Source organism: Equus asinus, chromosome 2 (genome assembly GCF_041296235.1).
Source record: "Equus asinus isolate D_3611 breed Donkey chromosome 2, EquAss-T2T_v2, whole genome shotgun sequence".
Classification (NCBI taxonomy): Eukaryota; Metazoa; Chordata; class Mammalia; order Perissodactyla; family Equidae; genus Equus; species Equus asinus.
This window is the reverse complement of record NC_091791.1, coordinates 140,825,303-140,851,254: the sequence shown is the minus strand read 5'-3', so window position 1 is coordinate 140,851,254 and position 25,952 is coordinate 140,825,303. Positions and strand designations below refer to the sequence as shown.

The 25,952-nt window shown below is 47.9% G+C and overlaps 1 protein-coding gene and 1 long non-coding RNA gene across 4 annotated transcripts in view; one reads left to right on the top strand and one right to left on the bottom strand.

Annotated features, from left to right (window-relative positions):
* The first annotated feature begins 1,508 nt into the window (after positions 1 to 1,508).
* MYZAP (myocardial zonula adherens protein) overlaps positions 1,509 to 25,952 on the top strand; it is a 101,717-nt gene continuing 77,273 nt past the window's right edge. The window contains exons 1-2 of one of the 3 annotated variants that reach the window (XM_070500838.1): positions 1,509 to 1,639; positions 23,746 to 23,832. In XM_070500838.1, coding sequence (XP_070356939.1) covers positions 1,598 to 1,639; positions 23,746 to 23,832 — 129 coding nt within the window. In that variant the 5' untranslated portion in view covers positions 1,509 to 1,597. Of the gene's footprint in view, positions 1,640 to 12,307; positions 12,558 to 23,745; positions 23,833 to 25,952 lie in introns of those variants that run through there. The other 2 variants (XM_014839448.3, XM_014839451.3) reach the window with 2 other exon arrangements.
* On the bottom strand, positions 6,925 to 8,074 carry LOC139046262 (uncharacterized). Its single transcript, XR_011506102.1, has 3 exons — positions 7,944 to 8,074; positions 7,678 to 7,770; positions 6,925 to 7,266 (listed from the first exon to the last, which is right to left on the bottom strand). It is a non-coding gene; the product is annotated as an uncharacterized lncRNA (long non-coding RNA).

The following is a 25,952-nucleotide window of genomic DNA, read 5'->3' as shown; positions in this document are numbered from 1 at the left end:
GAGTCAGGGAGTGGTGGATGCTGATGGCTCATGGCAATTGCCCTCAACTGGAGGAAACTGACTTGCATGTTAGGCCCCTTCCCAGGGGAAGGACTGATCAATAGGTGAGTAGAAAGGCCCAGCCACTTGCCTCAGTTGAGGGCAACTCCAAATGGTCATCCCAGCTCCAGAGCACTGTGTGGGCTCGGCTGAGGCCTCTGGTGTGGCTGCTTCACAGGTCAGCCCCTTCCTCTCCCAATTCTGCTTCCTTCATTCCAGGACAGGTATGTCTCCTAAGAACATCCTCAAAAACCCTTCTACACACAAGCCTATCCAAGAGAGTGTGTCCTAGGGAACCCAAGACACGTGGAGAAGTGGAGGGGCAAAGGTACATAGCAAGTTCCAGAAAGTAAAAATAGCCCAATGTTGCCAGGCTGTAGGAGGTGGGGGTATAGAACATACTGTGTAGGCTGCTCCTCCTGCATTTTCATCTGAATGTCCAGCGAAGGATGTGTATTTAACTTTCTCAAGAACCTGGCCTGCAACTCTGCCCAGCGTCACAGAGGCCTGACCTATTGTAAGAATAAACTTCTGATTTAGAGGAAATAGCAATTTAGAACAACAAAGAACTGTTTGGGAATCATTTTGTTTATAGATGCTTTTCAATGTCAAAGCTAAAAAGCAGCCTTAGATGCATCCAGACCAAAGGCCCTCAGTCGTCACGTGGACGTGTAAAGCCCCAGAGCAGTGACATGGCTTCAGGTTCAATGCAGATCGTGTCAGAGCCACCACTAGAACCCAGGCTTCCTGGCCTCCAGTTCATTGATCTTTCCACCACTCCTCAGGTAGGTCTATCCATCACCTCTAATAAAACAGTGAACAGAAGCCCTTCATGCTCTCACTCATCTTCATGCTCCAACAGTGACTTCTCCGTAGATGTGCACAGGCCCTTGCAGAAGACTGCCACTTAGCCTCCCCCAAGGGCTCCAGCAATTCTTGATAAAGCCCTGTTCCCAGTGAGCATGCTTTGCCAGTGGCAGGCACATCAAGGTTCAGTGTTGTTCCAGAACCTTCTGCACTTCCCTTATTCCCTATCGAATCAAATACAGCCACTTTTCCTCCAACCATGGTCAAGATAGATGGGGAAGCCATAGAAATCACAGTCAGAGGGCGCTCTACCTACTGCAGCCCCTTCAATGTTTAGTGCTGCCTCCAGCCATGGGGTTAGTGGCTTCTCTTCACCACACCCCCCCCCCCCCCCCCCCCGTATTAGTTGGGCCCCTCCCTTCCCTGGGGAAAGGGTTTATTGGTAAGCTGACCTTTAGCTGGGGCACTTGTTCTGACCAATAACACTCCTTAGCTGCAGTACATTAACCTCTGACAAATGGGTGACTCCAAACCCATCTCTGCGATGGGGACAGCAGTGCTCATTTGGCTGTCTTGTCTAGAACTGAGACTTTGTCCTTCGATCTGGCCCTCTGGGCTTGGCAATGATTAACCCATGTAATCAGATTCCCTGTGAACTTCTCTTTCCAGATTAGGCAGGTTCCTGAAAAACTGCCTTAGCGTGGTGTCTCCCCAGCTGGGGTTTGTGTTCTGCTAGCTTCCTACGAGCTCCATGTATGGGTTATTCCATGGGCAGGGCAGGCCGTGTGGTCAGGTAAGTTGACCAGTGTTTATCTTTGGAAGATACTCCATCAGCTGGAGGGCAATAAGTCCTATCTTAAACATGCCTTCTTCTGTTTAACTTAGATTTTCCCAGGTTTATTTGACTGCAGAAGCTGTGTGTGTGTGTTTGTGCTTTGTTTTTCTTGGAACATCTTCTAACCTCCTTGAAGGGACTTAACTTCACCTCTTTCTGATCCCAATCTCTTTCCTCTGTCCTGATTTTCACAACTGGGCTTTCTGTCTGGCCCACTCTTCAGGAGTCACTGTCCCTGTCTCCCCAGTGTCCCTTCTGCACACTGGGGTCTGGCCTTGTTCCTGTGGCTTCGCTCCCTGCTTCTGACGCTGGTCTGCCTGGGAGTGATGGGGTTTCCCGGGACACGGGACTTCTAATGCTAAAGCCAAGAAAAAGTCTTAGGCAAACTGGGACATGTTGGTCATCCTATCCCAAGCCCTGCTCCACGCCTGCAGTCCCCAGCTCCCTGGTGGCCACCCTGGGGCTTCCCCAGCCTCTCCTGGGAGTCGCTGTCACTGGGCTCTGCCCATCTGGTAGAATGCACAGCTATTTCATTTTCAACTCCCTGCTGCTGAATGATGATCTGGGGCTGTGATCGCAAGTTGCTTGAATGCCCACCTCCTCCTGGTCTTTCAGCTAAACTCAATGTCCTCATTGGGCCCCGTAGCTGGTGCAGTTCCTGAACTTCCCTTGGTGCCCCTCTGAGCAGACCCTGACCTCATGCTGTCTGCCCCCTGTGAATTTGAGTAACCACAGCACCACAGAGTGCTGTTCTGACAGGCACGAGGGGAGTTGAGTGGCTCTCAAGAGGGGTCACGGTGATGTGACCTCAGCTGAAAGGGAGCCAATTGGGAGGGGCTGCGGGGACAAGTCTGTGTGGAAGGAAGAGCGAGTCCATGTGTCCAGGAAACAAAGCTGCCACCTTTGAGCCCATTGCATCACCTCTGCCCTGTCACCACAGTTAAGCAGGGTTTGGGGGATTTGCACCTGGGACCAACAAGTGTGTGTGTCTCTGGGCCACACAGATGTCCACTCTGATGAATGAGTTGTCTCTGACGTCAGGGGCTCACTCATGAATGAGGAGGGTGATGGAGACGTGGGAACGAATGAGTACAATCAAGAGGCAGGGTGTGTCACTACCCAGCTGATGGAGTGACTCATTTGTCCCTTGTTTTTATTGCTCTTCTTTCCCCAAGTCTTCCTATTCTCTTGCTTCAGGCTGTTTCATGTAGGTCCAAATCAGGAGTTCCTTTTGTTCCTTAAAGCCCTAACTTATTGGGAGATTGGTGACATTTGTTCTTGGAGGGAATAAGGTGACATCTTGCAGGGGGGAGGCAGAAGTAGCCATATCAGAGGGAATTTTGGACCAGAAGTAGTTGTTTTTCCAGATTGGGTAAGCAATGGAGCTCAACACCACCCCTATGCAGAGGTAGGACCTTGGATGGACTGATTTGAGCATGCTGTGGCCCTGGGGACCATGGCAGAGACCACTCGCTCATTCATTCAAGAATGCTGTACTGGGGGCCGACCCAGTGGCATAGTAGTTGAGTTCTCGTGCTCTGCTTAAGCAGCCCAGGGGTCGCAAGTTCGGATCCTGGGCGCGCCCTAGCACCACTCATCAGGCCACGCTGTATCCCACCTAAAGTAAAAGAAGATTGGCACAGATGTTAGCTCAGTGACAACCTTCCTCACACACACACACACAAAAAGAACGCTCTACTGGGTGCTGTGTTCCAGGCACTGTTGTAGATGCTGGGATTAGAGGTATGAACAAAACAGACTAAAACTCCTGCTCCCATAGACCCTGGATCTTAGGGGAGACAGACACAAAACAAATGCACGAGACTTGGGCTTGTATCTGAAGAGCTGTGGAGCCATTGGAAGCATCTGCACAGAGGAGAGTGGGTTTAAAAGGATCACGGTGGCCTCTGTGTTGTGTGTGAATGGACTGTAGCGGGCAGGGGCTGCAGCAGAAAGACCAGTTAGGAGGCCGTTTCAATGGCCCAGCGATGAGGTGATGGTGGCTTAAATTTTGATCATAAAAAGGGCTTAGATTTTGGACACGTTTTGAAGGAAAAGCCAAATAGACAAAATGTAAGGTATGAGATTAGAAAGAGGAATCAAGGATGACTCCAGCGATTTTGGCCTGAGCTACTAGTTAATGAGGAGTCCTCATTAACTGAACTGGGGAAGGCTGGGGTGGGAATGTTTGTTTTTGCTGGGGCAAGGGGATCTTGCACAGAAATAGCAGAGCCCGTGTGCGCCCCCATTCCAGGAAGGGCCACACAAGCCCATACGGCTGTGTATGGATTAGAAATGGTGTCTATTCCTCCAGTGGACAGGCCCCATCTTGGGGGCACAGCTTGTCAAGGGGAACGTTAGCTCCTCCAGCCCGAAGCCCTCATGCTGCGAACAACCTTCACAACCATGTCCAGAGGCCTTGCCGGAAGTGACTACTGGATTATCAGAAAGACCCCATGGGAAGGATGGGGCCAGATGGGTACTTGGGACAGACAGACTGAACTTAGAGAAATAATGTCCACATCCCTAGGCCATGTTTTATAGGCAAACTTTATACTTGCCTCAGCAGCTGTAGGGGAAGCCTGTTTGCATGAGTTCATTAGAGGTATGGAGGCACAAAAATAATGTTAGGGGGTATTGTTGGCCTTCTTGGCATTAAAAAAAATGAATGCTGTTTTGTTTTGAAGTTATATGATCTTCTTTTATTACATGCTAAGAGCAGAGAAGTTCTCTATATTAATCTCTCTTAATAGACCAAATCACATGTAGGAAAAGAACGGCTTTTATTCTTTTCCAAATGTCTCACATTAGCACTGGTATGGAACAGCCAACATATTTGCTTTCAAGAAGTTGTTCCAAATCTAAAGGAGTGTTCTGTCCTCTTTCACAGGCAGCATTTCCCAAAAAATGACCAGGCAACTCATTGTTTCCTTTACAAGGGACCTTACAACATATTATAGTCATATAGTTGATGTTTTATGCTCTCATTCGAGCCTCACAAGGGCCCTAAGAGGGGTACTATTTCCTCCCATTTTACAGGTGAGAAGATTAAGGCTTGGAGAGCAGAAATGACTTGCTCAGGACCCCTCAGCTAATATGTGGCAGAGGCTGAATGTAAATTCAGGTTAGTTTGGCTCCAAAGCCCATTCTCTCTATTAAATAGTGTTCCTCAGACTGACTCCTCTGATGAAACCTAGAATCCAGGGCTGTCCCTGTGGCCGAGTGGTTAAGTCTGTGCCTCTGCTGCGGCGGCCCAGGATTTTGCCAGTTCGGATCCTGGGCGCGGACATGGCACTGCTCATCAGGCCATGTTGAGGCAGCATCCCATATGACACAACTAGAAGGACATGCAACTAAGATATACAACTATGTACGGGGGAGATTTGGGGAGAAAAAGCAGAAAAAAAAAAAAAAGATTGGCAACAGTTGTTAGCTCAGGTGCCGATCTTTAAAAAAACAAACAAACCTAGAATCCCACAATCCCAGGGGCATAGATTTCTGGAATTTGAAGGGAATAAATGCATCTACCCTCTGCCTCCTCCCCTACCTGATGCCTGGGTTTCCTCTAGTCATCCTTGATGAGATGTCGTCACCAGTGGTCCCAGACCCTGTCTTAGTACAAATGCTAGATGATGGCAGAAGAAAAGCTTTGGGAAGCTTATTAGAATATACATTTCTGAGTATCATCCTAGAGCCACTAAATCAGACTGTGAGTGGGTCAGGGCCTAGAAATGTATTGTTAGCAAGTCCTCGCGTGGCTGTGGTGTGCAGTTGGGCATGGGGACCACTGAGAGAGCCACATTCCATGGATGGGGAAGGCCCTGCCTGCTTTTCAAGTGAGCCCTGCTCATCATTTCTACCCTTTCCAATTTTTTCCTTTATCCCCTCTCCTTGGCTAGCTCTGGCTATTGAAGTACTCCTCAGGTTGTGTTGAATTACGTCTCCCTGTAGCTTTTACCTACTGGGCCCCGTTCTACACTTTGGGTTACACAGAACAAGTCTAGCTACTCTGCCACAGTGACAGCCCTTCAAGAATTAAGTCACCTAACATGTCCCTTGGTCTTTTCTTCTCTAGGGATAATATTTCCAGTTCTGTCACCTGCATCTCCCCTTATTTGGTGTCAAGTTCTCACGTCGTCTGCATTGTGTCTTTCTGAAATCACTTGGTTGGTGCATATTCCTTTAAACTGTGGCACCCAGAACCCAAGGCCACATTCCAGGCATGGTAGGGCCAGCACCGCGCAGTAGAGACTTTTGTTTTTCCGGTTCCAGACCCTGCTTTCCTCTGAATGCAACTTGAAATTAGATGAGATGTTCTGGGTCACAGAAGGGTGGGCTTCTGTGGAGCCACTGGCCAAGCTGAGTTCTACAGGTACTGTTAGGACATGATGCTGGTGACCTGGGTCTACCGTGTCCTCTGCTGGTGCCATTGTTGACTTTGCACTCAAGGTGAGGACCATAGATGTATTCCTGCCAGATTCCATCTTGTCAGATTCTGCTCTTGGCTCTTTGATTTTTCAGATCCTGCCTCTTCTATTGGTAGACTGAGTGTTCCTTCCTCCGATGCTTTCAGATTGTGTGTATTCACACCGTTTTGTACCAGACTCTCCTGGCCACACAGTAGTTTATGGTTATCGTTGTCCTGGAGATGTTTACTCTGAGCAGCAACATATTACATACCCCTTGGTAAATGTATTTATATCCAGATTTTATATAGATATAATAGAGAGATGTAGTGCACACAGTTGGTGCCCACCCAAATCTCCTTGGCCGTCTTCTACCAGCTCTGTTTCCCAGCTTTTGTTTATGTACTTTGATCCTAATAGTCTGTACTTGTGACCTTCAGAGGATTTTTCCGTGGACACAGAGGTTCCTTGCCTCTATGGAGTGACACTGGGAGTTATATACCCCGCCTCCCATCCACTCCCATACCAGGGAAAAGGAAGACAAACACCCAGCTCTTTTGTCTGGAGGCAAGACTAATTCTGAGGTGCAGTCTACACTCTAGAGTTGCCCATGGGATCAGGCTAGATCTGGAGCTTTTCCTAAGATGGTGACCTTGCTCACTTTTTCCCCTTCCTGTATCCCCACTCCCTTCCTGGTTTCTCCTGGGAGCATCTCCTCAATAATCGCCTACATATGAATCCATGGCTCAGAGTCTGCGTCTGGGAGAAGCTGACCTAAGACGATAATCATAACATAAAGAGATGTGTCAGATGTTCTGCATGAATATACATATACAATCATTTCAGGGCTTTTTTATTTTTACGAAGAAAAAAGATTTCCCCTTTATAGATTAGCTATTTCATTTTTAGCATAAATGCAAATACAGGTATTACTCATATTTTAATCGGTCTAAATGGAATTTGCTGACCAGTCGCCAATTCAGTACCTTTCTGGGCAAATCTCCTAAATTACTGAACGAAACACATGGATTACAGGAGATGCTCTTTGTACCTCGCTGCTCAGGAAGGTCCCTCCTTCCCCTAACGTTTCTCATCCGACTTACTCCTTCCCTCCTGTGAGGATTTTTTGACATTGGGTGGAGCCTGCTTCCTCGTAAAGACGGTCACCAGGATGTCTTCCTGAAAAAATAAATACGTAAGATTTCCGCTTTTGCACCTGCAAGTTTTCTACTACAAACCCATTTAGCTACTTGGAAAAGTCAGAAGGATGCCTTCCTCCAGGTGTCCAAACTTGTCCCTTTGTGTTTGATGCACAAGAAAGCCCCAGGGCTGAGGAAGGAATCCCTCGTCCTTCACTGTCCCTCTTTGGACTGTTTCCCCTTCCCTCAGGATCTAACAGATGTGGTCGACTACTCACTAGGGTGACCTTTGATGCACACAAATCCTCCAACTTTTGGTTGGTCACTAACTTTTGTTGATTTCCTGCCTTTTGAATCTATCCCCTCCCTTCTTTTCCTGGCTTCTGAAAGCCCTAGTTCAGAGCCTCATTATCTCTTATCAATACTATTCCAGTGACGCCAAAGTGCTCACCCTGCAGTCTCTGCCTTCCGTCTGTGCTCTTCCCTCTGCTGCTGCTGAGTCATGTCACTGCTCTGCTCAAAAACCTTCAATAGCTCTCATCACCTGCAGATGGAATCCAATTTTATTCAAGGCCCTTTCAACCTAACCCCACCCTGCCTTGTCTCCAGCCATTCCCTCCTGCCCTGAAGTTTCAGTCACACTGGCTAACAGCACATATTTCCCAGATCCTCTGACCTCGTTGTTTCCTCTGGCCCCTCAGCCCGCGATGCCCTCACCTTTTCCTCCTCCTTCTTCAGAGCCAGCTCTCCTGCTGCCTTTCCTGGGAAGTCTTTCTTGCTCTCTGCTGCAGCAGCAACTTGGATTCCCTTCTCCTCTGCCTATCACAGTGCTTTGGACACGCCTCCAGTCTGCTGCTGTAGAGTATAGAGATGAACTGTCAGGTACACAGACTGGAGCCATCTTGGCTGGGGTGGAATCTTAGCTCCGCCAATCTATCTATCGGTAGACTGAGTGTTCCTTCCTCCGATGCTAGCATTGGTACCATGGGCAGGTCCCTTCACATTTCTGTGACTTGATTTCCTCATCTGCAAAATAGGGGATGTAATAGCCCCTTCCTGAGTTGCTGGGAAGTTTAAATGAGCTCACGCATTTTAAGCCTTTGAACATGGTATGTGCGGTATGTGTTGGCTATCATTTTACTTTCCTAAGAACACATCTCTCTTCTCAAATTGACTGTGAACTCCTAGAAAGCAGGGGCTGTCTTACTCATCTCTGTGTCCCCAGTGCCTGGCACACAGCAGGCACTTGGTACATATTTGTTCAATGAATTGGCTTATTATTACTCTGCCAGTGGTTCATTTGTTCAGAGGTTAACTGGTGAGCGCAGGATTATTTTCAGTGAGCTTGTATTCCCCAGAGTGGGCCAGCAGCAGGTTCTAGCCCCGGTATCTAGACAGGTTTATAACTTCTGTGTATCTGGGTGACTTGGCAGGAGTATTGGGTTCCTCTCAGTCTGCTTTCCTTATCTCTAGGCCCTGTTTGCTGCTTCTCAGACAGCCATGAATATGGGGTGTTTCTTGTTCTACTTTACCCAAAGGAGCTTGGTAATTCAATACCCTTGTCCTTGGGTTGGAAATGTGTCCTTTTTCTATTGTGAAAGTTTGGTCTCTGTTTGGTGTTCAAAAGGGGGGACAATGCCAGGACTTTGGGATGTTGTGACAGCTGAATGGAAGAGGGAAAAAGGGGAAGCTTCAGAGACGTAAGAGGGAAGAGGGCACAACGTATCAGGAAGCCTGGCACTGCTTGGGCTCACCCACTCTGCGTCCTTGTCCAGTGATTCGATTCCTGATTGTTTCTGCCAAGAAATAATGAGAGTCTTTGCCGCTCAAGACTTGCTGGAGAAATGGGTCTCATCATAAGCTCCTCAACTAAAGATGCCGATAGAGAGTCTGGAGAGTATTCAGCAGAGAGCAACGAGGACAATTCAGAAAGCAGAGGCTGGGAGGGTATGAGGGAGAATTCTAGAAGCTGGGGTGGGAGAAAAAGGTATAATTCAGTGATTGATTTCAAGAAAATGGAGGGCATTTATACAGACATCTAGAATTTTCTACAGACCTGTGCTTCGGGAGAAATTTTGAAATTTCTAGTTAGAAATTAGAAAATTAGAATACGTGGCTCTTGCTGAGGATAGGAAGGAATGGCAGCTAAGACAGTTGTGTCATAGCTCCTGTTCCCTCCATCCCAAACAGTGACACTCCTCTGTCACCAATGCTCAGGGAGGGCTTGGAGCAGACGGGGGCAATGTTGAAAGGGAACAGGGTGACCTTTCACAGCAGACCCCTATCTCTGTCGCTCTCTCATCTGCCCTCTTAGTGCTCTCAGTTCTGACACCGGGGAGGACTGCGGGCTGGGACAGAAGTGGCTGGCCTTTGATTCTTCTGTCACAAAGAGTCAGTCCTTCCTTTTTATCTTCTCCCCAAACTGTTCATAGAAACCTGTGACTATGACTTCACTTCTGACTTCTTCCTTTCCATTCTAGATTCACCTTTCCATTGATTTCTCAGTCCCTACTTGTCTTCCCATTTTCCTTCCTTCTCCTCCTTTCCTACTTTATGGGGGCACCCCACTCTCCTCTCTCTTGCAGTTCCTTATGTGTCGGCCTAGTAGGTAGGGGCTGCAGCATAAGCCAGAGCCTGGGATCTGCTCAGTCACACCACCCACAGCCCTTAGTGATCACCAGTGTGGGGAATTTTCTGGGCTGGGATAATCCTGGGGCTCTGGCTGCTTCAGGTGGCAAACTTCTTAGAGACCCTGGCCCACCCTAGAAGCTGGGCTGGCAAGGATTTTAGTTTCTGTTTTGCTTGACTATGAGTGAGTTGCATTATTGCTCTGTTATATCCTTTCGTCGTTCATTCAACATTGACTGTGTACTTGCAACATGCCAATTACTGCTCTAGGTCCTGGGCAGGCAGAATGTAAACAAGATCTGGTTCCCAGAGAGAGCTCACAAGCTGGTGTGCAGTCTGCTGCTTTTGTAATGAACTATAATACAGTGTGATAAGTATTACACTAACAACATGAAAAAGAGTTGGATAGATGGGGGAAAAACGACTCCATGGGCCATGTTTCCTCTCTCATGCTGACTCTGTCTCGGGTGGTCACTTGGGTGGTTGCCATAATATAAATAAACATTCATGATGCCAGGTTATTTTGACTCTGTCTGAACAGCAGCCCATTTTCTTTCTCCTCAGGGCAACATAACAAAACAATGATAATCATTAGCCTCTTTCTACTGAGACACATTTGCAGATATTTCTAACCCATGTTGGCTTTCAACAGCCACTTTTTGACCACTTTTTTACTGAAAGGCAGACCTAGCTTTTCGTCTTACAAAACTCTCCCAAGAGGAGGGGCTGGTGGGAAGTAGGATGGGAGGAGACTTCTCATGAATGACGTCTTTTTAGAAGGGTGGGTGGATGGGAAGTTGCAGGGGAGTGTAGTAAAAAAAGCAGTGGATCTGGAGTCAGAAGACTAGAGGTCCACTCCCAGCTATTCACCAACTGACCTAATGTCCCTGGGCCTCAGTTTCTGTTTTGCAAAATGGAGATAACAGTATCCACCTTGTTGGTCATGGTGAGAATTTGACCAGAAAATGCATATAAAGCACTTAGAAAGCAGGCACAGCTGTGGTGATAATGATGACAGCGATGGCAGAGAACAGGCTGTATGGCTTTGGGATAGTCACTTAGATACTCTGGCCTCAGTTTCCTCACCTGCAGAAGGAGCGAGTCTCACAGGATCATTTGGAATTCTGTTCAGCAACATTTCTAGAGCATCTTCCATGTTGGTGTCACACTGGGGGTTCAGAGAAGGGCGAGGCCTGGCCCTTACTCTCTGGAAGCTCACTACTGGGGAAGGACACACACACCCCACTGGGGAAGAACACACACGCGGATGACTCTAACAGAATACAAGGTCCCAAAGAGATGCTAGGTTCATGAGGGTGAGCATTCAGGGCAGGAGGATCCTGGAGGGCTTGGTGGGGAGGCAGTGTTCGACCTGGACTGTGAAGGGTAAGGATAGAGAGGTTGTCTTCCCCTGCTGAAAAACACTTTATCCCCAGGATAAAGGCTCAACCCTTCAGCTAAGCACATCAGCTTCTTCATGATCTCCTGCTTCTCTACCATTTGCCTCTTGCACTGTGCTATTTTCAGCTCCTAAAAAATGTATCACAACTTCTCTTGTCTTCCTCCCATCTTTGCACATGCCACTTCTTTTGGCCTGGAACTCCCTCCTCCCTCTGCTAGGGGGCCAGCCCTGGGGACAAGCAAGGTGTTGGCGTCAGATGGTGGGGTCCATCCCAGTTTTGCCACTTACCAGCCAGTGGGACCCCTGCTGTGTTACTCAATCTTTTGGTGAGTCAGTGTCCTCATCTGGAAAATGGGGATATGAGGTAATAGTGCCTACCTCGAAGGCTAGCTGTAAGGATTAAATGAGGTTATACGTGCAAAGTGCTTTTCAGCTCGGCCCCCAGGAATCATTGAATAAATACGAGCACTTGTGATGAACACTCTATGCCTGGCTTGCTCTTGCTTGTACTTCAGGTCTTAGCATAGTCATCACCACCTCTGGAGGCCTTTTCCTACACAAGCCAATTCCTAAGGCCGGGTTGTGTGGTCCCCTAGGTATCTCCTTTTCTACCAGAGCACCGACAACTGTCATCTCTCGGTGATTCCATCAGACTCCAAACTCCATGAGGACAGGGGCCAGTCGATTGTGTTGGCCGCTGGGAGGGAGCCATGGTAAACAAATACTGAATGAATGACGTGGGGTGAGGGTCGCAGGGATCCCGGGGGTGTGGCAGAGCCTCTTGGGGCAGCCGGGAGTGGAGTGGGCCGCTGAGCATCGTAAGGATGACCCGGCAGGTGGACCTTGACACCGCAGGCAGCAGAAAGAGCCAGGGCGTCCAAGGGGTCTAGGGCTCCTTCCTGCCCCGAGACCGACCCTGGGAGGGTGCTCCGCCCTGGGGAGACGACGGCGCTCAGCTTTGGCGGGATCCGCTGCTCCGGGGGAAAATGCGGCCTGACGAGTCTAGCCAGAGAGCTCGCGCCCCGCCCCCAGCCCCGCCCCCAGCCCCGCCCCCGGCCCCGTCCCTCCGCGCCTCCGCCCTCATCCCTGCCCCGCCCCCTCCGCGCCCGCCGCGCCGCAGCCGGAGAAGCTACTGGGCCGCGTCGCCCCCGCGCAGGGCGGGCCTGCGCGCTTATTCCGCCCGGGAGCAGCGCCGCGCCGAGCCCGCTGCCGGCCGCCCCTGCGGGATGCTGCGCTCCACGTCCACCGTCACCCTGCTCTCGGGCGGCGGCGCCAGGGCGCCCGGGGCGCCCAGCAGGAGGGTGAGTAGCTGGGGGTGGGAGCCGCCGCCGTCCCGCTTCCCGGTCCCAGCCGCCTGGTTGTAGGGGTCTGGGGATGGGGACGCGCGGGAGCCGGTCTCTGGCTCCGACGCCCCGCTCTGGACTCAACTTTCTGTTCCTGTCCCAGTTCCAGCTGTGACCCTTCTCTTTGATGCCCCAGGGGCGCCCCACCGGCTCCACGGTTTAGGGGACTTTCTGGAATTCCCAGAGATTTCCTGTCCTTCCTGCCTCCTCTGTCAAGCCAAGTTCTTTAGTGGCAACAGTTGAAAAAGCAACAGAGACATTTCTGCAATGGCCCTACCTTGAGACTCAAATATAATGAATGTCTTTAACATCCAAACTTTCCTTCATCCAACCATTAACAGAAAGGGTCACTTGTGGCCACCGGTGATAGAATAACACTGATTCTGGAGTGGACTTAGCCAAGAAAGGCTTCACCTTACAAACCAGAGATCAGCAGCTGGCCACCCAGGAGCTCAGTTGTGTGGGACTTGGGTTTATGCAAACCACTTTCTTCTTTCTAATTTAAATATTAGCGGGGTGAGGGGTTAGAGGGGGCAGGGATAGCTCTGGCAACCCTGGGTACCATCTCCAGGGAGGTTGCCCTTTGGAAGTGCTCTTTCTCTGCGATCTCAGTGGCATCTTTTCTCACCTCTCCAGATACTCTGTGAAAGAAATACTAGGCACATACAGGTTGCATCTTCCCCATTCCATGTCTCTTCCAAGATCATCGCCTCAGAGCACACTGCCAGGGCCTTGGTTTGTGGCTTTTTAGTTCATCCATTCATCATGATATTCAGTACTTATCATTTGGTGCCTCTTTTCTGTTGTTGAGACTTCTCTGGTCACATTTCCCCAAGGTTTAGCTAAGCCGGTGGGTAAGTCCAAGCCAAGACCCCCTCTGGTACTCCTGTTTTCTCGTCTTGTAGACATGCTTATTTGCTTTTACATACTTCAACCAAGTGACTAGCAGTCACCTTACCTGCTGTCTTTCTTTAGCTCTAGAAGAAAAGCATTGTGTTACTCTTGGGTATGGGCCAAGTGATAGGTTCTAGGGAGGCGGGTGTGCAGTTGTGTGTGTGCATATGTGTACACCAGACACTTAGGGTTGACAGAACTCTGTCCAATTATTTGCTTCATAAAGCAAGGTCCTCATTAGGTCCAAGAGGATTTCCAACCACAGTCCCAACCTTACTCCAAGATGGGTATTGGCCTTTTTTTTTTCCTATGGAAATCCTTCTCAATTGGAACACAATTGCAATTGTGAAAAGCTTGCCCTGAGCCTGGATAGCCTCATGCATGGGACCAGATTGCATGAAATTCTCTAAGTCCTCCTTCCAAGGTGGGGACTGGTTGGGGCAGCTAGAGTGATATTGTGGTGGATGCAAATGTGGCTAGTATACTAGATAACCTTTCTGAAGGTTTTTTCCCTCAAATGTTTACTTTCAAGTATTTCTTTAGTTATAAGTGCTTTGGTGTCTGGCACAATTGAGAAGACTTTGCCGTTTGAATAAGGCAACTGGAATACTTGGGACTGGAGGGGTCAGGGCCCTGAATCAGACCTTGTAGGGCTGTCCTGAACACATCAGGATTGTTCTAGAAAGAAGATACTTAAAAGTTCTAGGGTTCCCTTTATGATTTCCAACTCTGCTCATGATTTGCAAATGTCCCAGGTGCTGTCTGTTTGTGTATGTGTGTGTGGGGGGGCATGGTGGCAAGCTGTGATCCTTTGGTTAATTGATTTATTAAACAACATTTATAGATCTTCTGTGTGATGCAAGGCTAGGCGTTGGGGCCCGCTCTACCTGTGGCGGTAGACATTGTCACAGACTACCATTATACAAAGTGATGGTTGTTAGAGTGGGGTAGAGTGTTGACAAAGTTGAGAGGAAGCTGAAAGGAAAGATTCTTCCTGAAGCATCTAAGGAAGCCCTCCCTCTGCAGGAGACATTTGAGTTTAGTCTTGCAGGATGAGTAGAAATTTGTAGGGTGACTGACATTACTGGGCTACTGAAAGGAGGAAATATCATTCATCTGAATGGCAGTCTTGGCATATACTTTATAACAATGGCACATTGGACCTGCTTTAGGGCAAAATGCTTATTTTTTGGAAAAACAAGAACAGTATGTCTTGAAAATAAAATTGTAGACCAAATGAGTAATCATGAAAAGTGTTCCTGAAGTTGAGAGTTTTCCAGTAAACTCTGTGTCGTTCTTTCTTTCCTCTCTGACGGTGGACAAGTAATGGTCTTGAACAATGACACGCTAGCCATTAAAATACCATTTCTGTTTCATCCAAAAGCTTACCAAATTAGGGGCTGCAGGGAAACTAGGACCTGTTGATCCAGACATTCAAGCTGAGCAGAAATGGTGGTGACAGCTGACACTGAGCAGGGAGTTCTCTGAGTCAGCTGCCCAGCGTGGTGTGGCCAGACCAGACTGTCACCGTTTATCCTTTCTTTAATGGCTGCCACCTACAATTTGTACTTGCTTCTTATCTGAAATCATCTTTCAAGGGAAAAAAAAACAATAGGTCAGAGAGTAATTTCTGTCAGCTGATAAAAGCTCTGAGAACCGTTTATGGATGTCAGCCAGCAGGGGTTGTGAAATTAAAAAAAAAAATATCTTCAAACCAGTTGTGCACTAAAAATAGTTTTATCTATGGCAACAGCAGGAGGAAAAATTGGCTGGAGAATAACCATAGCTGGAATGATGACCTTGGAGAATGGGGGGAAACATTTAAAAAAATATTGACATGGCTTCATGATTTTGAAAGGAATTTTATAAATGGATGAATCCCACAGAACGAGGCTTTGAAATGAAAGGTCAGTTGTGTAGCCAGGTGTGTGCTTTAGGGGGAAGGCACGTGTTGTTTTGTGCAGCTAAATATTTTTGGTTCGGCTGTTCAGCTAGGGTGCTGTGAGATGATAGACCTGTCAAGGGTTTCCTCCAGCACCACGCTCTATTGATAATAAGAGACTGTTGCCTGGTGTTGCTGGAATCATGGCCCCTCAGTGACATATAAAAAACAAAACCCAACCCAACAAGACCACAAGGATAGGGCTATCTCCTAGCCTGCTCTTGCCAATATTTCTTTTTATTTGGCAAAGGCTTCCTCTGTTAAAAGCCTGAATGGGCCTGTCAGTCATTACTCCCTACCTAATGTACCACTCTCCTGGGTCCCATTTCAGTCTGATTGGCTCAAAATAAAGAATTCTTCTTAGCTGCCCAGTGAATGGGTCGGATAGGTGTTTACCTCGCTTCCTTTTCATTTTCACAGAAACATCTTTGTGCATAACTTCTGTATGGTCCTATGGGCTCTGAGGAAGGGACACAGGGCATTGTGGGACTTCACCCTCTGCTGGAAGGAAGCTGGCTGCAGCGTCCACCTGGGACGGGTGGGCGGGGGCCCACTGCACCCAGGAAACAGGTTGGCTCCTCACTAGGGCCCTCCTGAGCCAGCTCCTGACAGGCCGGGTTGTGAGGTTTGGAACCCTGACATCCTCAGGGCTTAGCCAAAAAGCCTCTGCCACTAAAATGTGGCAGTTGTAGACTCAAAAAAGAGTCCCAACCTCTGTGCTTTGGTTCACCATCTTGCTGTGTCCGACGTGGGATGAACAGACCTGAGTCTTGGGGACTCTTAAGGAAACTTGATTTCCTCAAGATAGCAATCCCGTGGTTGTTCTTAGAGGGTGAGGAGTGGGGTTCTGGCCCATTCCTTGCCTCCAGGGCCCTGAGGAAGGGCTGCATGAGTGGGCTCTGTCACTGTTTATCTAGACCCAAACAAGAAACCCAGAGGCTGGTGTTGCCACCGAGCTTCTGGTCACTTGGGAAACCCTTTCAAGTTAGTCAGCCTCAAAAACTGTCTCATCGAGTTCAGGGAGCTGTGGACCCAGGGCTAACTAGAGACCACGTTAAAATGTTTCCATGTAAAATACTTTCAGCGATCACCTGCGTTATGGTCTCAGCGCTTCCTGCGGTGATCTCTCTCAACCTAAAACAGTCCAGTGTTCTCCACCATGCAGAAGACTAACACACTGGTATTTGCCTCTTTCCCTCTTTAGAGGAACGCTATTTCCTAAGTGTCAGTCACACAAGAGTCACTTCCGGCTCTTCTTTGTTCTTTAAGTGATTGTTCCTGAGCGATCTTTCTAGAATGCAAAATCCAGTCATCTGACTCTGCCTGAAGAGCCCCCGAGAACTGCCAGGAGAAAGCACCAACTCCTTAGTTTATTATCCAGGCCCTTCGGATCTGCCCTTTGCCTCCGCTGTTCCTCTCTCCACGTATTCTCTTTCCAGATAGTCCAAATTACTTGCCATTCCCCAAGCTTTCCATGCTGTTCCTCGCCTCCTTGCCTTTTTTCATACTCTCCTCTGATGAGGGGTCAGCTCCTCCAGGAAGCCTGCCCTGAACCCTCCTCTTCCATGTTTCCCTGGAGGCCTGTGCAGCCTGTCATTGCTTGCGTCACCCGTGATGAACACTTGAGGAGAGGGTTTAGGGACCCTCCCTCCCCAAGCCTGGTGTAATAGGTGCTTAAAAGGGAGTGCCACCATGGTCCTAAGGGAGCCACACTTAACATTGACTTGGCAAGTGGGAAAACAGGAAGAGACTTGGGATAAAGCCAGCGCATTCCCTCTACCCACCTGGGCAGGAAGCAGGTGACAAATGGATGGGAGTACTGGCCCACGTGAGGAGTTTGACAGTTCCGGGAAGGCCTCCAAATATTCCAGTTACCTCATCCTGTTGCACAGTTGGAGTTTCATTCCTTTGGTTAGGTCAGTGGTTCTCAACCCCGGTTACACATGGAATCACCGAGAAGCTGAAAATATTTCTGCCCAGGCCCCACCCAGACCATTTGAATGAGGACCTTTGGAAGGAGAGAATAATGTCAGTATTGCTTAGGAAGCTCCCCAGGTGATGCTGATGTGCAGCCAAGGAGCAGAACGACTTTTTAAAGTGTGGCTTTCCCCTTACAGCTTTCTTGGAAATGCAGCCACTCCTGGATCAGTGTTCTGGAAGGTGCCTTTGGCCTTGTGGAAGGGCAAGGTGGTGGAGGGGCACGGTGGGGGAGTCATAACACTCCAGGTCACACTGGTATCTTGGTGTGCATTCATTTCCCTGAGTGTTCTCGCTGGATCTTGGCGTTCCCAGGCACACTATGTGCCTGGTACAGAGGTGAGCCAGTGAGAGCAGGAAGGAAAGGTCGCCGTCCACCTGTTTATGAATTTCGTCTGGAGTCGGCCCTGCCACAGGAGAGGGGGGCTCTGAAATGCTTTATACCACCTGGAAAAAATGGCCAAGTATGTAGATCAGGGGTCAGCAAGCTACTGTCCTGGGCCAGATTCAGCCCTCTCGGCTTTTGTAAGCCTCTGAGCTGAGAATGGTTTTCACAGTGGCCTGCAAAACCTAAATGTTTACTATTTGGCCCTTTACAGAAAAAGCTTGCCCCACCCTGATATAGATAATCAGGCCTGCAAGTTCAGGGCCACGGCAGAACTAAGAGGCCTCTTCCAGATGGGGTCTGCCCTGTTCCACACAGCCTGCCCTGCGGATCCCGGAGATTTTATGCTTGTGCTGAGCACAGGGAGTATGGAGTCTGTCCTCCTGGCCACACTCACAGAGGCCACACCTTCTGTCATTAGGTGGAGCTGGGCAGGGACCCACAGTCACAAAGTGGACAAGGCCCGAGAGAAATGTAAATGCACTTGGCTAATTTCCTTAGGGAAATCCATCTTTGTAAACTGGTTAGCAAGCCCCTTGTCACCTCCCAGGGTCATCTTCTCCACCCCTTTTTATTTGAAATGGATAGTTTTCCCTTGGGTGGGCCTGGATCCCGGAAACTGCGAGCATGATGGTACTTGGATCCCCAAAGTCCCCGCTAGATGGAGACCCAGCCCATTGCCTCCCCAGAGGGAGTCAGAAACAAGGCCAGGAGGACCCACTTGGCTCCCAGGTGCCCTGAGTTGCAGACAAGGGCTTGGTTGTGTGTTTTCTTGTGGAGGAGGCTTGAACGCTATCTGCCCCTCCCTTGCTATCTCTCCCAGGGGGGTTGGAAGAAAGTGGAAGACTCTCTGGAGAGTTTCAGGTATATTCTTCCTTACAGTGTTTTCCGTTCAACCTAAAAAGAAACCCTACTGACATTTACTGAGCAAGCGCCTATTATGTGTAGATACTATGCTAAGCCCTGAAATGGCTACGAAAGCAACTGAAGTACAAATCTTGTTTGATCTCTCTCCGTTTTTTCCCTTCCGTCTGTGTGGTAGTGCATGGAACACAATAGGAGGTGCTCAATAACTGCTATGGAACCACTGAACTCAGATTTGAGTCTTAGTCCCTTCCTCCAAGGAGTTGAGTGGCTCCCCATTGTCTTCCACCAGGCCCCCTGCTTCTCCATCAGGCATTTGTAGATTGTTAGAGTTTGGCCCCGCCTACTTGTCCATTTTCCTCTCCTGCTCTAGCTTAGGTTGCAGGCCCACTTACATTCTCGGAACACGCCAACATCTGTGCCTTTGGCCAGCGTGGAATGAGTGCCTTGCATGGTGGGCATCTGTTGTTATTCTGATGATGGATTCTCTGGACCTCAATGACCTGAAAAGTCCTTTCTGTTCTTCTATACCCAGCTCAAATGTCACCTCTAGGAGCCTTCCCATATGTTCCCACCTCCAGTTAAGATTATTGTTCTCTTTCCTACATTCCCATGGTAAGAAAGTACAGTTACTGAAAGTACAGTTACAGAGTACTTAAAATGTGCCAGAAACTGTTCTAATACCTTTGTACGTATTAGCTAATTTAGTCCTTGGCACAATCCAAAGAGAGTGGTTCTGCAGTGTTGTTAGCTCTGTTTTACAACCAAGGTAACTGAAGCACTGAAGATTACGTACCTTTCCAAAGATTTCATAGCTAGTGGGTGTCAGAACCAATATTGGAATCCAGAAGGTGCAGTTCCACTTTGCCTTAACCACCAAGCTGCCGTGCCTACTAGGACCTTGTATTACTTACACTCGGGGATTGCCTTGTTTGGGTGTGTTTCTGGATTATGGTTCCTGGGGGCATGCTGTTTCTTTTTCATCTTGGGACCCTCATAGCCCGTAAAAGTATTTTACGAGTAGTGGATGCTCAGTAACTGAGTGGTGAAATACGCTGAGTCCATCTTCCTGCTTTTCATCCAATGGAAGGGACCCAGGCTTCCAGGGACGGCTGGTCCAATTGCAGTGGTGCTCAGGATAAATAAGATGCAGTTCTCCCCATTGTTTAGAACCCAAGCCAGCTGAGCCAGCTGCTGTCGGAACCCCTAGGAATAAAGTTGCCTGCCTGCCTCTCAGGTACAAGCCAGCCTGGGGCAGCTCTGGGTATTGTGTATCTGAGTTTCAGGAAACCATGGAGATCAGCATCATAAAATGCTGATAGAGATAAGCCACGCTGCCTCCATCTTACTCAGTGGGAGATTCCTGAAAGCGAATGGATAAAGGGAAGTCAACAGTACTTGGTCAACCTAGTGGCTGCGTTCATGGGTTACTTAGTGCTTCTGTTAAGGAATTCAGAGTACCTTCTAGACTTGTGGGGTGTTCTCTTTGCTGTTCCTGAACCAGTCCTGTGGGGCTGGGAGGGACTGATATCTCTATCTTTCTGATACATTCTCTCTCAGTCATTGTTATTGCTGTTATTACTATTATTATTATTTTAATTTAAAAATTTACCCATCCTTGGAACTGTTGCAAATGCAGAAATCCCACTTTCTAGAGCTCAGCACCACCACCAGTTGGTTGTGTTTCCTTAAAGACATTTTTTCTCTAAATCAACATGAATTATCAGAGTGTATTTAAAGAGCAAAAATGAAGTTATTCTTAACATTTTTTTCCTGCAACTTTCTCCTTTTCACGTGACAGTACATTTGACCATCTTATTAGGAAGGCATGTGATCCTGTTCTAAGCTGGTTTAAACTGCATCTGTCTGGTCAGTCCATCTCTGGGTCAGCACTGATGGAAGAATGCTAGCACCACGGGTCATCCATGCCTTACTGTTTCCGTTGAAGCACCTGCAATGACAAGAGGCAGCACTGACCCAGGGACCTGGGCATAGCCTCAAGCACCTGCTGCAACTGCCAGATGTCTTGAAAGGCAGATGTTCTATTTTACAGGTTCATTTTACTTTGTCCTTATCCATCACCAGCTAAAACTGATGGTTTAGGGAAATGCATTCTGTTTATCCAGTGGCTTTGCATACCTAGGGTACACATGGGTCAGAGAGAGCTGCAGGAAGGATCTTGAGGAATATCAGAGTTCTGGATGGGCAGAACTACCCAGATTGATAGCAGATAGAGACTTGTCTCAAGCAGGGGAAGGGGACATCTCACTCTTGGGGGATTGGACCCATGGGATCCCTTCTGGGCCTCGTCTCCTCTTCAGTCTTTTAGTTTATTCTGAAAATTATTGCCATTGGGGATTATCCCTGTAGGGCAATCAACCTACAAGAAGATATCTCTTACCATGCTAATGCCCACTAGATCCTGTGGCCAAATTGTTATTATCATGGAAAGCAGAGGTGTGAGGCCAAGGAGGCCTATTTCATTTTGTAGCCTGTAGGATGATGATAATATCTAGATAATTCTCAAAATATCTAACACTGATAGTGGCTTACTGTGTGCCACATGTCTTCCTTTTATTTGCATTTTACCCTTGAGATTTGGAGAGATTAAATAGCTTGCCTGTACTCAACATAACTAGTAGGTGTTGGAACCTGTGTGTGTGCATGTGTGCACCTGTGCAAGTACGTGCATGTGTGTTCCTCATGCGTATGTACACACGTGTGTGTATGATTTGTGGTGCCGGAGAAAAGCATCTCCTTTTCTCTGCAAAATTATGCTGTGGGTTAGATCCGGGCTATCAGAGAGGAGTATTGAGCATCACAGACTTGGATTGTCTACCTGGTGTGGGTCACACTTTGATGTTTGTGCAAATGCCAGCTGGTTTCAGCCAGTCCAGGTGACATGAAGTCAGAGGGTTGCCTTTCTCTGGAGGGACTTGGATTCCCATCAGTGTTGTCATCTGTCAGCTAAGACAGCTACCCGGTGGAATGGCTTGGTTTCTCTTTGGCCAACATGACTGATGGTGAGCTTTGAAGGTTTGGTGCAAAGTTGGCCAGATCAGAGGCAGTGATAGCGCTGGGAGTCAAGACACATCTGACCCAGGGGTCACTGGGGGATGAAGCTTGCCCAGAGGAGAGTGAGGATGAAGATGGGTCTTGAAACCAAATCATGTGGCTGGAGGCACTGGGGTTGTTCAGTGCAGAAGAAAGGAGGTCCAGGGGACAGGAGGCCTGTCTAGAGTAAAGGGAATTTTGCTGTAGTCCCTGAGGACAACCTGGGTCCGTTAGGTAGGAGTTCTGAGGAAGAACTTGTAAGTTTGTTACCAGGAAGTTAGAGGTGCCGAGTAATAAAGTGGGGTGCCTCAGAGGGGGGTGATGGTGTATGTGGAGATGCTAACGTGTGTCCCAAATGGCTCTCTGATTTGTGCATGGAAAATGGTACCCTCAGGCTGGGTGCCCACCTGCCAGATACATTGTTATGGATGAGGGTTCCTTCCTAGGCTGACAGGTTGGACTCAAAAGGTCTTTTGCAATCTCATCCAACCCTGGACTTCCAGGCTGCAGGGTAGTTTTGCTCAGAGGCTGCCCGGTGGACCGGTGCAGATCTGTGAGCCTGCAAACCAAGTTGGAGGGTGTATTATTTTGCTAGGGCTGCTGTGAAAAGTACCACAAGCCAGATGACTTAAACAGAGAAAATTTATTGTCTCACAGTTCTGGAGCCAGACATCCAAAATCAAGGTGTCGGCAGGGTTGGCTCCTTCTGAGGGCTGTGAGGGAAGGATCTGTTCCAGGCCCCTCTCCGTGGCACGCTCACGTGGCGTTCTTCCAGTAGGCATGTCTGTCTCCAAATTTCCCCTTTTTGTAAGGACACCAGTCATTTTTGGATTAGGAGCTGCCCTAATGGCCTAACTTGATTACTTCTGTAGAGACCCTGTATCCAAATAAGGTCACATTCTGAAGTACTAGGGGTTAGGACTTCAACAGATAAATTTTAGGGGACACACTTCAACCCATAACAGGGGCAAGCAGCACTCCTGTGAGTTGAGCCCTCGTGACTGTGGGCTGGGTATCCTGGGTGCTGCTGAGGCCCTCTTTGGCTTTTTTTAATTTATGACAGGATCACTTCTCCCTGGGAGATGTCACAGCAGAATCAGGCTGTGACAACAGGGTGAAAGAGACATCATGTGGCATTAGGTACATTCTCGCTGTTGTGTAACCATCAGCACCATCCATCTCCAGAATGTTTTCATCCTCTCCAACTGAAACTCCATGCCCATTAAGCAGGAACTCTCCATTCTTTGGTCTCCTCATCCCCCAGCAGTCACCATTCTACTCTGTCTGTATGAATTTATTTAATTACTCCAGGCACCTCGTATAAGTGGAATCATACAGTATCTATCTTTTGATGACTGGCTTATTTCACTTAGCATAATGTCCTCAATGTTCATCCATGTTGTAGCATGTGTCAGAATTTCCTTACTTTTTAGGGTTGTATAATATTCTATTCTATGTATATAACACATTTTATTTATTCATTTTATTTTATATATTTATTTAATTAATTTAATTTAATTTTATTTATTCATCCATTGATGGCCATTTGGATTGCTTCCACCTTTTGGCTATTGTGAAAAATGCTGCTGTGAACATGGTTTATAGACTTTTTAAAAAAACTTTGTGATTAAACATATAGGTATCTATTATAGAAAAATTTAATATATGGTCAAGTGGAAAGTACCTGCACACCCCAGTCACCACTGTGTGTGTTTTGGCCTCTATCCCTCACTGTATTTTGACCTGTGCATGTGAAATAAGATCATTCTATACTGTTATAGAACCTGAGCCATTGAAAAAGGTTTGAACTCTGAAATTATTCAGTTGCGTCATCGTTTTGAGCAGCCTGGTGGTGAGTGCCTATGATGGGCCAGGCAAAGGCTGCTCTTACCCTCAGAGTCCCTGTGTGAGTGGGACCATCACCCCCATTGCTAACCAGGAGAAACAGGGTCTGAGAATCCCCAGGTCACCTGGCTCTTTCTGCCCCCAACATGGGTTCATAACTGGCCTCTCATCTTCTTCTCTCCTAGGCAAATGTCTGCAGACTACGGCTGACTGTCCCTCCCGAGAATCCAGTTTCTGAGCAAAGTGAAAAGAAGATTGAAAGAAAAGAGCAAGTAAGCTATTTCTGAGGCTGAGCTCTGACTAGTTCTAATCTTTGTACACTCTCGTTTTAACCCCTCTCCCCCGCCGACCTCTCTCCAGGCTGTTCGCAGAGCCTGCCTGTCAGCATCCGCGTTGATGAAAGGCCCTCTCGACCTTGCCACCCCATCTCCCACCTTCCCAGAAGTCAGACTTCTCTGTGCGGCTGGCTCTCCCGGCCTCATGCCCCACCTCTTGTTTCTTGGTGAACACCGGCTTTGTGTTGCCTCAAAGCTATAGGGACACTGGCCTTAGTGACAGATACTGTGGCAAGGAACGTGTTTTTCCTGAAAGAGCCCAGTCCAGTCGAGTCAAAGGGCCCATTGTGAGCTGCCGGTGGGCCCTGAGCCTGCAGTGGAGAGGCTGCCTGGAGAGGAAAGCCAGCAGGCAGCTCTGGGGAGCACTGGCTGGAGGCAGGAGGAGTTCAGGAATTGTGCCACCTGCTGTGCTAAGTGCTGAGCCATGGACATAAGTTGACCTTGTCCTTGCCTTAGAGGAACTTGCAGTTTTTCAGATGAGACAGACATATAAATAAACAACGATGAGGTGGTAGTTCAAGTTGTCAGGATCCAGAGTGTAAGAAGGGATCTGGGAACATGGACAGGAGTAACTGCTTGGGAGTGACATTGAAAGAGGCTTAAAGGATACATAGGAGGGCCTGCTCACCTTGAGGCCTGTGGTCCTGGGCAAGCCATTTTTCTCATTCACAATTATGGAGCTCCTACTGTATTCTAGGCACTGTACTAGCCACTGTGAGAATAGCTGCGAACAAAGCTGTAAATAAAAAAATGCCTGTCATTCACGGAACTTATATCCTAGTGGGAGTAAAATGAAGCACAGAGTGGGTAGCCCTGTGGCCGAGCAGTTAAGTTCACTCACTCTGCTTCGGTGGCCCAGGGTTTCGCTGGTTCGGATCCTGGACACGGACCTCAGGCCACAGAACTAGAACATAGCAGAACTAGAAGGACCTACAACTAGAATATACAACTATGTACTGGGGGGCTTTAGGGAGAAGAAGAAAGAAAAAAAAAGATTGGCAAAAGATATTAGCTCAGGGCCAATCTTAAAAAAATAAAAGTGAAGCACATAGTTTCACAGGGTTTCAGGAAGAGTTTGAATGGAGACAAAAACATTGAGAGAAGGAGATAGGAGTGCCAGGGGGTAGGTAGTACTTATTCTTGTGTGTATATTTTATATAAGTATAAAATAAAACAATAAAATGATGTGAGATAATATGTAAATTTCATAAATGGAATCATGACACAATGACTTATTGAAATACAGGCCTTGCCTTGGAGTTAGCCAATAGTGTGGTCATCCATGAAAAAGGCAGCTTGTCATTGACTGGTGAATGGTTGGTAATGTCCCTAAATTTATTGTGGGTCTTTGTCTCTCTTTCCCATCACTTATGCCCTTCTCCCCACTTTCTACCAAGGACAGATGGCTCTCTGTGCTCATGCAGGTGATGAATGACAGGGAAAGGAGGAAGGGAGGAAGGAAAATGAAGTTATGACTAAGCAAGGTGAGAGAATGTAAACTTGCTTCTCTGCTAAAACGAGGGTGAGTCCCACCCAAAGGACCCAGAAAAATGGCTGGTTCCAGGTTGGAGCAGGGAAAGTACAGGGTGAGCCTGGGACATCTCGTGCTAGAAAGCAAAGATGAATGGGGTCCTATCAGAGGACCCAGAAGCCTATCTGAAAGGGCTCTCACTGGCCAAAGTGGGACAATTTGAGCATCAAAAAGAATAATGACAATAATGAGTTATGACATGTGAATAATAAAAAGAGACTTGTGAGTATATAATAATAATCAGGGAGAGAGAGAAGGAGAGAAAATAAAAAAGGGAAAGCTCTTCTTTATGGAACATCAGCTGATAAATTTAGAAAATCTCTATTTTGTTACCCCCGGGTTGGCTCATCACTGGATGCAAAAACTAGTTGGTGAAAGATTATTGTGGAAGAGTGTATTCACGAGGTCTCAAAGGATCACCTCACAGATTGCTTACTGATTCTAAAGGGACAGTGGCACAATCTGGCTGTCAATAGTTTAACCAAGTGATCCAGTTTAGCGTCACTGGTAGTGGGACAACCTGATA